The sequence below is a fragment of the Ranitomeya variabilis genome, chromosome 3 (genome assembly GCF_051348905.1).
Source record: "Ranitomeya variabilis isolate aRanVar5 chromosome 3, aRanVar5.hap1, whole genome shotgun sequence".
Taxonomy (NCBI): Eukaryota; Metazoa; Chordata; class Amphibia; order Anura; family Dendrobatidae; genus Ranitomeya; species Ranitomeya variabilis.
Genome location: NC_135234.1, coordinates 592,166,476 through 592,183,544, shown reverse-complemented (window position 1 = coordinate 592,183,544; position 17,069 = coordinate 592,166,476). Strand labels below are relative to the sequence as shown.

The 17,069-nt window shown below is 41.8% G+C and overlaps 1 protein-coding gene across 3 annotated transcripts in view; it reads right to left on the bottom strand.

Annotated features, from left to right (window-relative positions):
- The window catches only part of DIAPH3 (diaphanous related formin 3), a 766,072-nt gene that overhangs the window by 697,369 nt on the left and 51,634 nt on the right, over window positions 1-17,069 (bottom strand). For 2 of the 3 annotated variants that reach the window (XM_077297278.1, XM_077297276.1), the window contains exon 2: window positions 13,789-13,824. The exons of the other annotated variant lie outside the window; for it this stretch is intronic. In XM_077297278.1, the coding sequence (XP_077153393.1) occupies window positions 13,789-13,824 (36 nt within the window). The remainder of the gene's footprint in view (window positions 1-13,788; window positions 13,825-17,069) is intronic. 3 annotated transcript variants of the gene reach the window in all.

Sequence of the window (17,069 nt, the reverse complement as noted above, 5' to 3'; positions counted from 1 at the left end):
GAAATACGTGATTCAGATGGAAGATTCCCTATAATGAGGCAGATGGAAGCACTGTGGATGCTGTCTGGCCTATGATCTGCTGATGTCCATCTTTCAAGATGTGCATTAAAGCGCGGTCAGCCACAGTTTTGCGCACTTCTGAAAACAAAAACAAAACTGAACAGAGGCCAGAAGGAGTCCAGAGTAACTCTGCTGCCTTATTATAGTGAAACGATTCCTTGGGGGTTTCATCTGAATCATGTCATTGGTAGATTTAGATTGAAATCCCAATGTTAGTGCTCAGTATAGAGCTCCGGATATATGTGATCCCAAATGTTATGTAAAATGTTCCCAACAAGACCTTCAATTCAATTAAAAACAAAAAAAAAAAGTCCTCAATCAGGTCCGTCATCTGTTAGCTGATATATAGGCGGCTTTCACGTTACTGGTAGCACAAAGAATCTGAAAAAAGGCTACAGCTTCTCACCCCCCAAAAGAAATTAAGCAAATTCTGCACTCCCAAAGCCAAATACCTCTGTCCCTTTTGAGCCTCATATAGTGTGCCTAAACCATTTAGAGTAGACATGTTTGGCATTTCTGTAGCAATGAGAACCCACCTAATTTACGGGTGCATATCTCCAGAGGCTGAGCTGGGCATTACAACGTACTGGGGACTAACATAGCAGATTTGCAATTTTCACTCAACAACATCCACTGCTGCTTGTTTCTGGAAAACACCCATGGATTCAAATCATCATGATACCTGTAGATAAATTCCCAAAGGTGTATCATTTCCAAAATGGGGCCACTTGAGTAGGGAGGGGGACTCTGTATAATGGAGTCTGCAAACTATTCTAGGAAAATCTGTGTAGCATACGGCAGATAGATGAAGCTGCAACCCATAATGAGGTCCTGGTTATGGGGGACTTTAACTAACCGGATATTAACTGGGAAACAGAAACCTGTGAAACCCATAAAGGCAACAGGTTTCTGCTAATAACCAAGAAAAATTATCTTTCACAATTGGTGCAGAATCCAACCAGAGGAGCAGCACTTTTAGACCTAATACTATCTAATAGACCTGACAGAATAACAAATCTGCAGGTGATCGGGCATCTAGGAAATAGCGACCACAATATTGTACAGTTTCACCTGTCTTTCACTAGGGGGACTTGTCAGGGAGTCACAAAAACACTGAACTTTAGGAAGGCAAAGTTTGACCAGCTTAGAGATGCCCTTAATCTGGTAGACTGGGACAATATCCTCAGAAATAAGAATACAGATAATAAATGGAAAATGTTTAAGAACATCCTAAATAGGCACTGTAAGCGGTTTATACCTTGTGGGAATAAAAGGACTAGAAATAGGAAAAACCCAATGTGGCTAAACAAAGAAGTAAGACAGGCAATTAACAGTAAAAAGAAAGCATTTGCACTACTAAAGCAGGATGGCACCATTGAAGCTCTAAAAAACTATAGGGAGAAAAATACTTTATCTAAAAAACTAATTAAAGCTGCCAAAAAGGAAACAGAGAAGCACATTGCTAAGGAGAGTAAAACTAATCCCAAACTGTTCTTCAACTATATCAATAGTAAAAGAATAAAAACTGAAAATGTAGGCCCCTTAAAAAATAGTGAGGAAAGAATGGTTGTAGATGACGAGGAAAAGGCTAACATATTAAACACCTTCTTCTCACGGTATTCACGGTGGAAAATGAAATGCTAGGTGAAATCCCAAGAAACAATGAAAACCCTATATTAAGGGTCACCAATCTAACCCAAGAAGAGGTGCGAAACCGGCTAAATAAGATTAAAATAGATAAATCTCCGGGTCCGAATGGCATACACCCACAAGTACTAAGAGAACTAAGTAATGTAATAGATAAACCATTGTTTCTTATTTTTAGGGACTCTATAGCGACGGGGTCTGTTCCGCAGGACTGGCGCATAGCAAATGTGGTGCCAATATTCGAAAAGGGCTCTAAAAGTGAACCTGGAAATTATAGGCCAGTAAGTCTAACCTCTACTGTTGGTAAAATATTTGAAGGGTTTCTGAAGGATGTTATTCTGGATTATCTCAATGAGAATAACTGTTTAACTCCATATCAGCATGGGTTTATGAGAAATCGCTCATGTCAAACCAATCTAATCAGTTTTTATGAAGAGGTAAGCTATAGGCTGGACCACGGTGAGTCATTGGACGTGGTATATCTCAATTTGTCCAAAGCGTTTGATACCGTGCCGCACAAGAGGTTGGTACACAAAATGAGAATGCTTGGTCTGGGGGAAAATGTGTGTAAATGGGTTAGTAACTGGCTTAGTGATAGAAAGCAGAGGGTGGTTATAAATGGTATAGTCTAACTGGGTCGCTGTGACCAGTGGGGTACCGCAGGGGTCGGTATTGGGACCTGTTCTCTTCAACATATTCATTAATGATCTGGTATAAGGTTTACACAGTAAAATATTGATATTTGCAGATGATACAAAACTATGTAAAGCAGTTAATACAAGAGAAGATAGTATTCTGCTACAGATGGATCTGGATAAGTTGGAAACTTGGGCTGAAAGGTGGCAGATGAGGTTTAACAATGATAAATGTAAGGTTATACACATGGGAAGAAGGAATCAATATCACCATTACACACTGAACGGGAAACCACTGGGTAAATCTGACAGGGAGAAGGACTTGGGGATCCCAGTTAATGATAAACTTACCTGGAGCAGCCAGTGCCAGGCAGCAGCTGCCAAGGCAAACAGGATCATGGGGTGCATTAAAAGAGGTCTGGATACACATGATGAGAGCATTATACTGCCTCTGTACAAATCACTAGTTAGACCGCACATGGAGTACTGTGTCCAGTTTTGGGCACCGGTGCTCAGGAAGGATATAATGGAACTAGAGAGAGTACAAAGGAGGGCAACAAAATTGATAAAGGGGATGGGAGAACTACAATACCCAGATAGATTAGCGAAATTAGGATTATTTAGTCTAGAAAAAAGACGACTGAGGGGCGATCTAATAACCATGTATAAGTATATACGGGGACAATACAAATATCTCGCTGAGGATCTGTTTATACCAAGGAAGGTGACGGGCACAAGGGGGCATTCTTTGCGTCTGGAGGAGAGAAGGTTTTTCCACCAACATAGAAGAGGATTCTTTACTGTTAGGGCAGTGAGAATCTGGAATTGCTTGCCTGAGGAGGTGGTGATGGCGAACTCAGTCGAGGGGTTCAAGAGAGGCCTGGATGTCTTCCTGGAGCAGAACAATATTGTATCATACAATTATTAGGTTCTGTAGAAGGACATAGATCTGGGGATTTATTATGATGGAATATAGGCTGAACTGGATGGACAAATGTCTTTTTTCGGCCTTACTAACTATGTTACTATGTTACTATGTAAGCAGTACTGAAAAGCCATATATAGGGTATTTCTATGTTCTGCATAAATCGTGCGACATTTTGGTGCCACTTTTATCCATTTCCAAGTATGAAAAGTGAAATATGGGGCTGAAACATTCTTGTGGTAAAAATTTAATTAATTTTTCTTCACTGCCCAATGGTATAAAATTATGTGACACACCCGTGGTGTCATTAAGATCACTGCACCCCTAGATGTTCAAGGTATAGTTTGTAAAATGGGGTCATTTATGGGGAACTCTGCTGTTCATGTGGGTCATGACACCCGAAAACAGTAAAATCAGTACTATAATGTAGCGCTCCTTCCATTCTGAGCTTTGTATTGTGCCTGAAATGTATTTCCCATTTACATGTAGGGTATTGGCAGACTCAGGAAAAATTATACAACAAAATGAAAGGTCCATTTTTCTTATAAACCCTTAAAAAAATTTAAAACTTGGAGCTAAAACATTTTACTGGTAAAATGTATTCTTTCTTCACCGCCCAATGGTATACACTTTTGTGAGGCACGTGTGGTGCCAACATGCTCACCACACCCCTAGATGAACTCATTGAGAGGTGTACTTTGTAAAATGAAGTGACTTATGGGGGATTTTCTGCTGTTCTGGCACCTCAAAAGCTTTGCCAAAGCGACATTGCACCCGCAAATCAATCTAGCAAAATCTGAACTCCAATTTGCCACTTCTTCCCTCCTAAGCTTTTCATTGTGCATTAAAAGTAGTGTCCGACCACAAATGGGGTATCGGTGTACACAGGAGAAATTGCACAACGAACTTTATCATCCACTTTCTCCTGCTATCCTTGTAAAAATAAAACATTTGGGGACTAAAAGAATATTTTTTGGGGAAAAATGTGATTTTTATTTACATGGCTCTACCTGGGCAAAGTGTGGCCCGCGGGTCGGACTGAGACAGTTCAGGAACTGGAAAACAGAGGCCCACGAGGCCAATGTGCTCACCACACATCTAGATACAATCCTTAAGGGGGTCTAGTTTCCAAAATGGTATAGGCTGTAAGGGGTTTCCACAGTTTAGGCACATCAGGGGCTCTCCAAACACGACATGGCGCCCGCTCTTGATATCAGACATTTTTGCGTTGAAAAAGTCAAATGGTGCTCTTTCCCTTCAGAGCCCTGTCTTGTAGTTTACCCCCACTTGTGGGGGTATCGGCGTACAAATGAAACAAAAATGATGCTTCAAAAAGTATGTAGGTGTAAAGTATATATAAGGGAAATGTTATTTCCACATTAATTTGTACAGCATGATTAAATGGTTTAACCCCTTTCTGACATCTGACGTACTATCCCGTCGAGGTGGGGTGGGCCCGTATGACCACCGACGGGATAGTACGTCATACGCGATCGGCCGCGCTCACGGGGGGAGCGCGGCCGATCGCGGCCGGGTGTCAGCTGCATATCGCAGCTGACATCCGGCACTATGTGCCAGGAGCGGTCACGGACCGCCCCCGGCACATTAACCCCCGGCACACCGCGATCAAACATGATCGCAATGTACCGGCGGTATAGGGAAGCATCGCGCAGGGAGGGGGCTCCCTGCGGGCTTCCCTGAGACCCCCGCAGCAACGCGATGTGATCGCGTTGCTCCGAGGGTCTCCTACCTCCCCCTCCTCGCCGCAGGTCCCGGATCCAAGATGGCTGCGGCATCCGGGTCCTGCAGGGAAGGAGGTGGCTTACCGAGTGCCTGCTCAGAGCAGGCTCTGGTAAGCCTGCAGCCCTGCACAGCAGATCGCCGATCTGACAGAGTGCTGTGCACACTGTCAGATCACCGATCTGTAATGTCACCCCCTGGGACAAAGTAAAAAAGTTAAAAAAACATTTTCCACATGTGTAAAAAAATAAATAAAAAATAAATTCCTAAAGAAAAAATATATATATTATTCCCATAAATACATTTCTTTAATCTAAACTAAAAAAACACAAACAATAAAAGTACACATATTTAGTATCGCCGCGTCCGTAACGACCCAACCTATAAAACTGTCCCACTAGTTAACCCCTTCAGCAAACACCGTGAGAAAAAAAAAAAAAACGAGGCAAAAAACAACGCTTTATTACCATACCGCCGAACAAAAAGTGGAATAACACGCGATCAAAAAAACAGATATAAATAACCATGGTACCGCTGAAAACGTCATCTTGTCCCGCAAAAAACGAGCTGCCATACAGCATCATCAGCAAAAAAATAAAGTTATAGTCCTGAGAATAAAGCGATACCAAAATAATTATTTTTTCTATATAATAGCTTTTATCGTATAAAAGCGCCAAAACATAAAAAATTATATAAATGAGGTATCGCTGTAATCGTACTGACCCGAAGAATAAAACTGCTTTATCAATTTTACCAAACGCGGAACGGTATAAACGCCTCCCCCAAAAGAAATTCATGAATAGCTGGTTTTTGATCATTCTGCCTCACAAAAATCGGAATAAAAAGCGATCAAAAAATGTCATGTGCCCGAAAATGTTACCAATAAAAACGTCAACTCGTCCCGCAAAAAACAAGACCTCACGTGACTCTGTGGACTCAAATATGGAAAAATTATTGCTTTCAAAATGTGGTAACGCAAAAAATATTTTTTGCAATAAAAAGCGTCTTTCAGTGTGTGACGGCTGCCAATCATAAAAATCCGCTAAATAACCCGCTATAAAAGTAAATCAAACCCCCCTTCATCACCCCCTTAGTTAGGGAAAAATAAAAAAATAAAAAAAATGTATTTTTCATTTTCCCATTAGGGTTAGGGCTAGGGCTAGGGCTAGGGCTAGGGCTAGGGCTAGGGCTAGGGCTAGGGCTAGGGCTAGGGCTAGGGTTAGGGCTAGGGCTAGGGTTAGGGCTAGGGTTAGGGCTAGGGTTAGGGCTAGGGTTCTGCATTGAAAAAGTAAAACAGTGCTCCTTCCCTTCAGAGCTCTCCCGTGTGCCCAAACAGGTGTTTACCTCAACATATGGGGTATCGGCGTACTCAGGACAAATTGGACAACATCTTTTGGGGTCCAATTTCTCCTGTTACCCTTGGGAAAATACAAAACTGGGGGCTAAAAAATAAGTTTTGTGGGAAAAAAAAGATTTTTTATTTTCACGGCTCTGCGTTATAAACTGTAGTGAAACACTTGGGGGTTCAAAGTTCTCACAACACATCTAGATAAGTTCCTTGGGAGGTCTAGTTTCCAATTTGGGGTCACTTGTGGGGGGTTTCTACTGTTTGGGTACATCAGGGGCTCTGCAAATGCAACGTGACGCCTGCAGACCAATCCATTTAAGTCTGCATTCCAAATGGCGCTCCTTCCCTTCCGAGCTCTGTCATGCGCCCAAACAGTGGTTCCCCCCCACATATGGGGTATCAGCGTACTCAGAACAAATTGGACAACAACTTTTAGGGTCCAATTTATTATGTTACCCTTGTAAAAATACAAAGCTGGGGGCTAAAAAATCATTTCTGTGAAAAAAAAAGAGGAAATTTTATTTTCACGGCTCTGCGTTATAAACTGTAGTGAAACACTTGGGGGTTCAAAGCTCTCAAAACACATCTAGATAAGTTCCTTAGGGGGTCTACTTTCCAAAATGGTGTCACTTGTGGGGGGTTTTAATGTTTAGGCACATCAGGGGCTCTCCAAACGCAACATGGCGTGCCATGTCAATTCCAGTCAATTTTGCATTGAAAAGTCAAATGGCGCTCCTTTCCTTCCGAGCTCTACTATGCGCCCCAACAGTGGTTTACCCCCGCATATGGGGTATCGTCGTACTCAGGACAAATTGCAGAACAACTTTTGTGGTCTAATTTCTTTTCTTACCCTTGGGAAAATAAAAAAATGGGGGCGAAAAGATCATTTTTGTGAACAAATATGATTTTTTATTTTTACGGCTCTGCATTATAAACTTCTGTGAAGCACTTGTTGGGTCAAAGTGCTCAAAGTGCTCAACACACATCTAGATAAGTTCCTTAAGGGGTCTACTTTCCAAAATGGTGTCACTTGTGGGGGGTTTCAATGTTTCGGCACATCAGGGGCTCTCCAAACGCAACATGGCGTGCCATGTCAATTCCAGTCAATTTTGCATTGAAAAGTCAAATGGCGCTCCTTTCCTTCCGAGCTCTGCCATGCGCCCAAACAGTGGTTTACCCCCACATATGGGGTATTAGCGTACTCAGGACAAATTGTACAACAACTTTTGGGGTCCATTTTCTCCTGTTACCCTTGGTAAAATAAAACAAATTGGAGCTGAAATAAATTTTGTGTAAATAAAAATGAACATTTAACTTTTTTTCAAACATTCCAAAAATTCCTGTGAAACACCTGAAGGGTTAATACATTTCTTGAATGTGGTTTTGAGCACCTTGAGGGGTGCAGTTTTTAGAATGGTTTCACACTTGGGTATTTTCTGTCATATAGACCCCTCAAAATGACTTCAAATGAGATGTGGTCCCTGAAAAAAAATGGTGTTGTAAAAATGAGAAATTGCTGGTCAATTTTTAACCCTTATAACTCAATAACAAAAAAAAAAATTGTTCCAAAATTGTGCTGATGTAAAGTAGACATGTGGGAAATGTTACTTATTAAGTATTTTGCGTGACATATGTCTGTGATTTAAGGGCATAAAAATTCAAAGTTGGAAAATTGCGAAATTTTCAAAATTTTCACCAAATATCCGTTTTTTTAACAAATAAACGCAAGTTATATCGAAGAAATTTTACCACTATCATGAAGTACAATATGTCACGAGAAAACAATGTCAGAATCGCCAAGATCCGTTGAAGCGTTCCAGAGTTATAACCTCATAAAGGGACAGTGGTCAGAATTGTAAAAATTGGCCTGGTCATTAACGTGCAAACCACCCTTGGGGGTGAAGGGGTTAAGGTTATAAAAATTAAAAGTTTGAAATTTGAAAATTACCAAATTTTCAACATTTTCATCTGGGGTCTAAGGGGTATCGTTTCTCCTTATGGAGAGTGACATAAAATCTCTGGCTTGTCAAGGTAAGGAGGCTTATTAATAAGCCTCCTTACCTTGACAAGCCAGAGATGGTATGTCACTCTCCATAAGGAGAAACGATACCCCTTAGACCCCAGTCCAGAGCCTCTCACCTAGCCAAATCAGTTCTCATGCTTCGCACTGACGAGGGCCAACAGCCCGAAACACCGTGTCTGCGAATTGAGATACTGATTTGGCTTTTATGCTAAGTCATATTGCACGACTCGTTAGAGGGTTGATTGTGACTTGTAGGATCGCTACTTCCAACAGGTGGCGCTATAGAGTTAAGTCCTCTTTTTCTCAGAAGAGGCAATTTGCATACAACATTTTCATGTAATTTCCAGTATTTTCGCAAATAATAGCAACTTATATTGAACAAATTTTACCACTATCATGAAGCAAAAGTAAAAAAAAAAAAAAAAACTGTCAGAATCAATGGGATCCGTTGAAGCGTTCCAGAGTTATTACCACATAAAGGGACAGTGGTCAGAATTGTAAAATATGGCTTGGTCATGAAGGTGAAAGCAGGCTTGGGGTGAAGAGGTTAATGATACTGGCTGTATGTTTATAGTTGTTGTCCTACTGCAATATAAATCTGGAGCCAATTAGACACCTCCCTGATGGCACTGCTTGTATTTACCAGTATTGATGATGCCAATACATGGCCAACCTTGAGGACTGAAGATGAAATTATAGGCTAAGGAAACAATGCAGCAGATGAAACACAAATTATGCTTATTTCCCTTTGAAACCGGAAGATGTCCAGCAGTGACATCAGCTCAGAGTTGTCAGCACAAAGTGAGACCTAGCAATATCCATCTACTGTTCAGACAAGTCAAACTAAAAGTGGTCTTCATGGAAGTATTGGGGCCAAGTGACTCTACTATGCACAAAAATATAGGAAATGGGGAGCAGAAAAATGACAGCAGCTCTGGACTGATAAATTATCATTGGAAATATTTGGCTGCAACAAAAGGCAGTTTGTTTGCCTAAGGGCTGATGAGCAGTGTCTGCCACCAACCATGAAGCATGTTGCAGATTCCTTGCAAGTTTGGGGGTGCATTTAAGCAAGTTGGACTTTTCGTCAGACTTCATGGTATCCTCAATGCTGAAAAATTCAGTCAGATACTTATTCAAGCAAGCAATACCATTAGGGAGGAGTTTAATTGGCTCCAAATTTATTTTGCAGAGCGGACAATGACCCCTAATATAAAGCCAATGTCATTGAGAGCCAATATCACCATAAAGAAGAACAAGGAGTTCTGGAAGTACTTATGGGCCCCCACAGAGCCCTGATCTCATCATCAAGACTGCCTAAGATTACAGGAACTGCCTGAAAGATTTTCACAAGTCTACATCCATACACGATCTGTAGTTAGTTCTCCATGATGTTTGGAACAACCTCTCTGCTGAGCTCCTTCAAAAAGTGTGTGCAAGGGCACCTAGAAGAAATTATGCTGTTCTTAAATCAAGTGGAGAGCCCACCAAATAATGATTTAAATTTAGATTTCTCTTTTGTTCATTCACTTTTCATTTTGTAATTTTATAAAAAATAAACTATTAACACTTCTATGGTTTAATACATTCATACTCTGGAGCATGTGGACAACAAATTCCTTGTAATTATGTCTTGTGTGAACAAATCCGCAAAGTATTTTGTCATGCATGTTTTAACAAAGTTGAGTCATCTTCTAATCTTTAAGTTCTCTGCCTCCCGGTGTGCTCCGAAAGCTTGACAATTCAGACCAGCAGCATGGTCGCGTTGCTTGCGCAAACTAAGCACTCTGACATGCTGATAGAGGCAGCTGTGCATCATGGGGAAAGGAGCCAAAGGGGTAACATTTATCATTGCGGAGAGTGACATGTCAAGCCTGACATGCTGAGGTGAGGAGACTGAAGCTGCAATGCTCCTTTGGAAATATGCAAATAGTCTCTTCAGAGAGGAAGAGGACTAGAATTATAATGCCACCTTAAGGAAATAGCAATCCTAAAAGTCAACATCAACTCTCCAAAAACCCTTGTCACATGACTTATAGGTGGCACTAGAGTTCTACGGATTGTGACGGATGGCCTTCCGTTTCATCCGTGGTGCACTGGATCCGTCGTAAAATTGCTGTCCGTCGGGCGGAGAAAGCACAGAGGAACGTTTTTTTCTGTACGTTGGAAAATCGCTCAGTGACTGATCCTGCACTTCCCATAGTTGGCCATAATGGAAGCCTACGGACGCAGGATCCGTCGCTGACTGTCAAAAGCAGGAATCCAGCTACGGATTGACTGAGCATGCGTGGAAGAATTTCCCGTCAGGGAAATTCCCTCTCTCTCTTTTTACTATTGATGCTGCCTATGCAGGATCAATAGTAAAAAGATATAATGTTAAAAAAATATATATATATTGATATTCTCACCTTCCGGCGTCCACTGCAGCCTTCCCGATGCTCGCGGCAGCTCCCATTCCCAGTAATGCACTGAGAGACATTGACTAGTGATGAGCGAATAAACTCGTTACTAGAGATTTCCGGAGCACACTCTGGTGACCTCCGAGTATTTTTTAGTGCTCATCTCTTAGTTAGCTTGATTACATGTGGGGATTCCCTTGCAACCAGGCAACCCCCACATGTACTTATGCTGGCTAACAGATGTAAATCATTCAGCTGCGGCGATGAAAACTAAATCTCTGAGCACTAAAAAATACTCAGAGGACACCCGAGCGTGCTCAGGATATCTCGAGTAACGAGTATATACGCTCATCACTAACAATGACCTGTAATGACGTAGAGGTCTCACGAGACGGCGACGTCACCGGGTCATTTCGCAATGCATTACTGGGAACACGAGCTGCCGGCAGCATCGTGAGCATCGGGAAGGCTGCGGTGGACGCCGGAAGGTGAGAATATCAAGACTTTTTATTTTTTTAATTATTTTTAACATTATATCTGCACATATATACAGTGGGGCAAAAAAGTATTTAGTCAGTCAGCAATAGTGCAAGTTCCACCACTTAAAAAGATGAGAGGCGTCTGTAATTTACATCATAGGTAGACCTCAACTATGGGAGACAAACTGAGAAAAAAAAATCCAGAAAATCACATTGTCTGTTTTTTTATCATTTTATTTGCATATTATGGTGGAAAATAAGTATTTGGTCAGAAACAAACAATGAAGATTTCTGGCTCTCACAGACCTGTAACTTCTTCTTTAAGAGTCTCCTCTTTCCTCCACTCATTACCTGTAGTAATGGCACCTGTTTAAACTTGTTATCAGTATAAAAAGACACCTGTGCACACCCTCAAACAGTCTGACTCCAAACTCCACTATGGTGAAGACCAAAGGGCTGTCAAAGGACACCAGAAACAAAATTGTAGCCCTGCACCAGGCTGGGAAGACTGAATCTGCAATAGCCAACCAGCTTGGAGTGAAGCAATCAACAGTGGGAGCAATAATTAGAAAATGGAAGACATTCAAGACCACTGATAATCTCCCTCGATCTGGGGCTCCACGCAAAATCCCACCCCGTGGGGTCAGAATGATCACAAGAACGGTGAGCAAAAATCCCAGAACCACGCGGGGGGACCTAGTGAATGAACTGCAGAGAGCTGGGACCAATGTAACAAGGCCTACCATAAGTAACACACTACGCCACCATGGACTCAGATCCTGCAGTGCCAGACGTGTCCCACTGCTTAAGCCAGTACATGTCCGGGCCCGTCTGAAGTTTGCTAGAGAGCATTTGGATGATCCAGAGGAGTTTTGGGAGAATGTCCTATGGTCTGATGAAACCAAACTGGAACTGTTTGGTAGAAGCACAACTTGTCGTGTTTGGAGGAAAAAGAATACTGAGTTGCATCCATCAAACACCATACCTACTGTAAAGCATGGTGGTGGAAACATCATGCTTTGGGGCTGTTTCTCTGCAAAGGGGCCAGGACGACTGATCCGGGTACATGAAAGAATGAATGGGGCCATGTTTCGTGAGATTTTGAGTGCAAACCTCCTTCCATCAGCAAGGGCATTGAAGATGAAACGTGGCTGGGTCTTTCAACATGACAATGATCCAAAGCACACCGCCAGGGCAACGAAGGAGTGGCTTCGTAAGAAGCATTTCAAGGTCCTGGAGTGGCCTAGCCAGTCTCCAGATCTCAACCCTATAGAAAACCTTTGGAGGGAGTTGAAAGTCTGTGTTGCCAAGCGAAAAGCCAAAAACATCACTGCTCTAGAGGAGATATGCATGGAGGAATGGGCCAACATACCAACAACAGTGTGTGGCAACCTTGTGAAGACTTACAGAAAACGTTTGACCTCTGTCATTGCCAACAAAGGATATATTACAAAGTATTGAGATGAAATTTTGTTTCTGACCAAATACTTATTTTCCACCATAAAATGCAAATAAAATGATAAAAAAACAGACAATGTGATTTTCTGGATTTTTTTTTCTCAGTTTGTCTCCCATAGTTGAGGTCTACCTATGATGTAAATTACAGACGCCTCTCATCTTTTTAAGTGGTGGAACTTGCACTATTGCTGACTGGCTAAATACTTTTTTGCCCCACTGTATGCATAGGCAGCATCAATAGTAAAAAGTTGGTCACACTTGTCAAACACTATGTTTGACAAGTGTGACAACCTGTCAATCAGTTTTCCAAGCGATGCTACAGATCGTTTGTAAAACGCTACGGATCCGTCAAAAAAACGGATCCAGTGCATCCATTTTTTTACAATCAGCACAGGATCCGTCTTTTCAACATTTTGACAGATTGTGACTGATTGTAAAAAACGGAAGTGTCAAAGAGGCCTTAGGCTGGTTGGATCCAGTGGCTAGTAAACTAGGCAAGGAGCACACTAGAAAATTACAAAATTCTGTCATTCCAGAAAGCGGAAAGCATTTTTAATAAGAGACAAGTTGCAAATTTCATCCATTCAAGAAGATCAGACAATCACTTTAAAGGGTTGTCCAGAACTTTATATTGGTAGTCTATCCTTGGGATAGGTCATCAATATCAGATGGGTGGAGGTGCAACACTCACTGATCAATCTCTTGAGTTGGCAGCGGCCAGAAGTGATCAGATGAAGACTAGACATTCGAATGAACAGAGGTACATCTGCAGTACCCAGCTGCGGCCATTATACAGGTGACAGAGCTGTGTAGTTCTGCAGTGTAATGCATCACTTCCGTTCACCACCGTTACATAACACCTGACTGGCGGAGCTTCTAGATGTTGCACCCCCACCGATCTAATAGAGGTGACCTAACCTATGGACAAGGTCATCAAAATAAAAACCTGTACTACCCCTTTAAGGATTCTACTGTAACACAACCGACTGAATCAATAAATGTGTTATACGCATGCAGAATTTTTCAAGACATGCCAACATGCACAGGTTAGTTTAAGAAACATGGAAGCCTTACCACATCATCGGTCAAGTTTCTGAGTTTGTTTATTTGCTGCATGAGAAAAAAGAAAATGTACATGTAAATTTTATACACAAAGCTTTAAGTCAACCCTATACAGCAGCACATCAATTTATCGCAGAACAGAAAGAGGCACACAAAAGATTGTCAGAGGTGCTGTGGTATCTCGGACTAGAAATGGTGGTCGTTCGTGTAATTTACCCCAGCTAGGGTATCTGGACAAGATGTAATACCATACCATACTTCCACAGAAAAAAAAAACATGCATCAACCAGGTATCTTAGCTTAGATACAGTAATGCACCTATGCGCTGTCACATCACGTTCTTAGCATTGGAAAATTTATTTTAAATCTGGTGCAAGAGCACGCGAGGTATGTGTGTAATATACATAGATATAATATACACATACAGACATGCATAAAAGGCACAAACACACACAAAAGCACAACCCCAGCAGCCAGCCAGGACTGCAGCCGCTTGTGGAACACGTGTAAACTCTTGGGCCCCGATTTATCAAGACCAGCGAGAAAATTGCTTGATCAGGGTGTGTGTTAGGGCTCGCTCACAAGAGTGGATTCATCAGCTCTTATCACACCCGCCATGGCTGTGGAATTGGTAAGCCAATCCTCGGACTCGGACTCCATTTCCACTTGCGAGGAAAACGAACGAGTGCAATCCAATAAAAAAAAAATCGGATTGCACTCGGACCAATGTTATTCAATAGGTGTCTTTTCATTTGCGATTTTTTTCTCAGCCGAAATCGGACTGAGAAAAAAATCGCAGCATGCTGCGGTATTGCTGCGATTCTCGGACGAGACTCGCCAACGCAAGTCAATGGGTGCGAGAAAAAAAACGCACAGCACTCGCACCATGCGTATGACATCCGTTTTTTACGGATACCTTACCATTCTGTGGCATAGAACACTGTAAATGGTCCTGTAAATGACTGTATACAAATAGTTGCAGAGAAAAAAAACGGATTGCATACGGATATCATACGGATGTAAAACGGATGGTGCGACAAAAAATCGCATTGAACTCGCATGACAAGCGCATACTTTTCATCCCTTTTTTTCGGTCCAGTTTCGGACCGTTTTTTCTCTCGCAAGTGGAAATGAGGAGACTCTGACTCTGACTCTGACTCTGACTCTGACTCTGACTCTGACTCTGACTCTGACTCTGACTCTGACTCTGACTCTGACAACGCAAATGTGAACGTAGCCTTACATATTTGAGACGTCGGAGTTGGTCCATTTTCTACCCAATGTTATTCTACAGCAGAGCAGCCAAGAGCCCACACTGGGAAAGAATTGCCACCGATTTTACGATTTTTGTGCAAACCTATGGGCTGAAGAAGCCTGAAAATGAAAAAACCCTTTAAACACCCCTTAGTGACCGAGCCACTTTTTACAATACAATGAGGTAATGACTCTGGAACACTTCAACAAATTCCACTGATTGTTTTTTCGTGACATATTGTACTTCATGAAAATGGTACATTTCTTCGATATTACTTGCGTTTATGAAAAAAATCGGATGTTTGGCAAATATTTTGAACATTTTGCAATTTTCAAACTTTTAATTTTTATGCCCTTCAATCGAAGAGATATGTCACACAAAACAGATCATAAATAACATTTCCCACATGTCTACTTTACACCAGGACAATTTTGGAAACAATTTTTTTGTTAGGAAGTTATAAGGGTTAAAAGTCAACCAGCGATTTCTCATTTTAGAGACCACATCATATTTTAAGTGATTTTGAAGGGCCTATATGACGGAAAATACCCAAAAGTGACACCATTCTAAAAAGTGCACCCCTCAAGGTGCTCAAAACCATATTCAAGAAGTTTATTAACCCTTCAGGTGCTTTGCAAGAACTGAAGATATGTGGAAGGAAAAAAACACCGGATTACGTACCGGTAATGCTCTTTTATAGAGCCACGACAGCACCCACTGAGAGAGGGGATCCGCCCCTAGGAACAGGAAACCCTACGGAGAGATAAAAGGGGCGGTCCCCCTCGCTCCCACAGTTTGGGTTACAGAGATTGCGAGGAACCGCCCACCAGTTTTAGTAGGTCATTCTATATTAACATTTTATCTTAACTTAATTACGTATATTTACAAGAACCAATCACCCTTAATAGTGCTCATATGCAAACTAATATATAAGGGAGGGAAGTGAAGGGGTGCTGTCGTGGCTCTATAAAAGAGCATTACCGGTACGTAATCCGGTGTTTTCTCTTCGCCACGACAGCACCCACTGAGAGACTTTCAGAAATAGTTATTTGGGGGGATTATTGTGTTAAGAATTGATCTACCGAAACACAAGTCAGTGGAGGCAGATAGATCTAGTCTATAGTGACTATAGAAGGTAGTAGGAGAAGACCAAGTTGCGGCCTTACATATGAGATCTATTGGAACCTCTGCCCGCTCAGCCCAAGATGATGCTATCGCTCTGGTGGAATGTGCCTTCACAGTCTCAGGTGGATCTTCCAGTTTGGACGAATAGGCCAGGTATATCGCCTCCCGAATCCATCGGGATAAAGTGCCTTTTGTAACACCAGCTCCTTTCCTTTGACCCTGAAAGGAAACAAAGAGAGCCCTGCTCTTCCTCCAGGCGCTAGTCCTGTCTAGATAAGTTATTACAGCCCTTCTTACATCTAAAGTATGGTACTTCTCCTCTTCCTGATTTGTAGGGTTATTATAGAAGGAAGGAAGAAGAATTTCTTGAGACCTATGAAATTTAGTACACATTTTAGGTAGGTAGGAAGGGTCTGTTTTCAGGACAATTCTATCTGGCAATATTGACATAAAGGGAGGATCTACTGATAGTGCCTGTATGTCACTTACCCTTCTTGCCGATACTAGAGCGACAAGAAGAGCAGTCTTGAGGGAGACGTGTTTAATATGAGCTGAGTGTAGAGGCTCAAACGGGTGACCTGTCAAGGCTTCAAGGACTAGATTAACATCCCAAGGAGGTAAGTGGGGAATTTGAACTGGTTCTGATCTCTGGCAGGCTGAAATAAATCTGGCTATCCACCTATCACCCGCAATGTTGTGACTATACAAGGCTCCTAGTGCAGAAACTTGTACTTTTAAGGTACTAACTGCAAGGCCTAAATCACGTCCTCTCTGGAGAAATTCGAGAATAATAGAGACCGGAATTTCATTTGACAGGGCTGATGGATAGAGGCTTAAGAATTTTTTCCACACTCTTACATAGATAGATGTAGTGGATCTTTTTCTACTTAGCAATAAGGTATCAATTACTTTA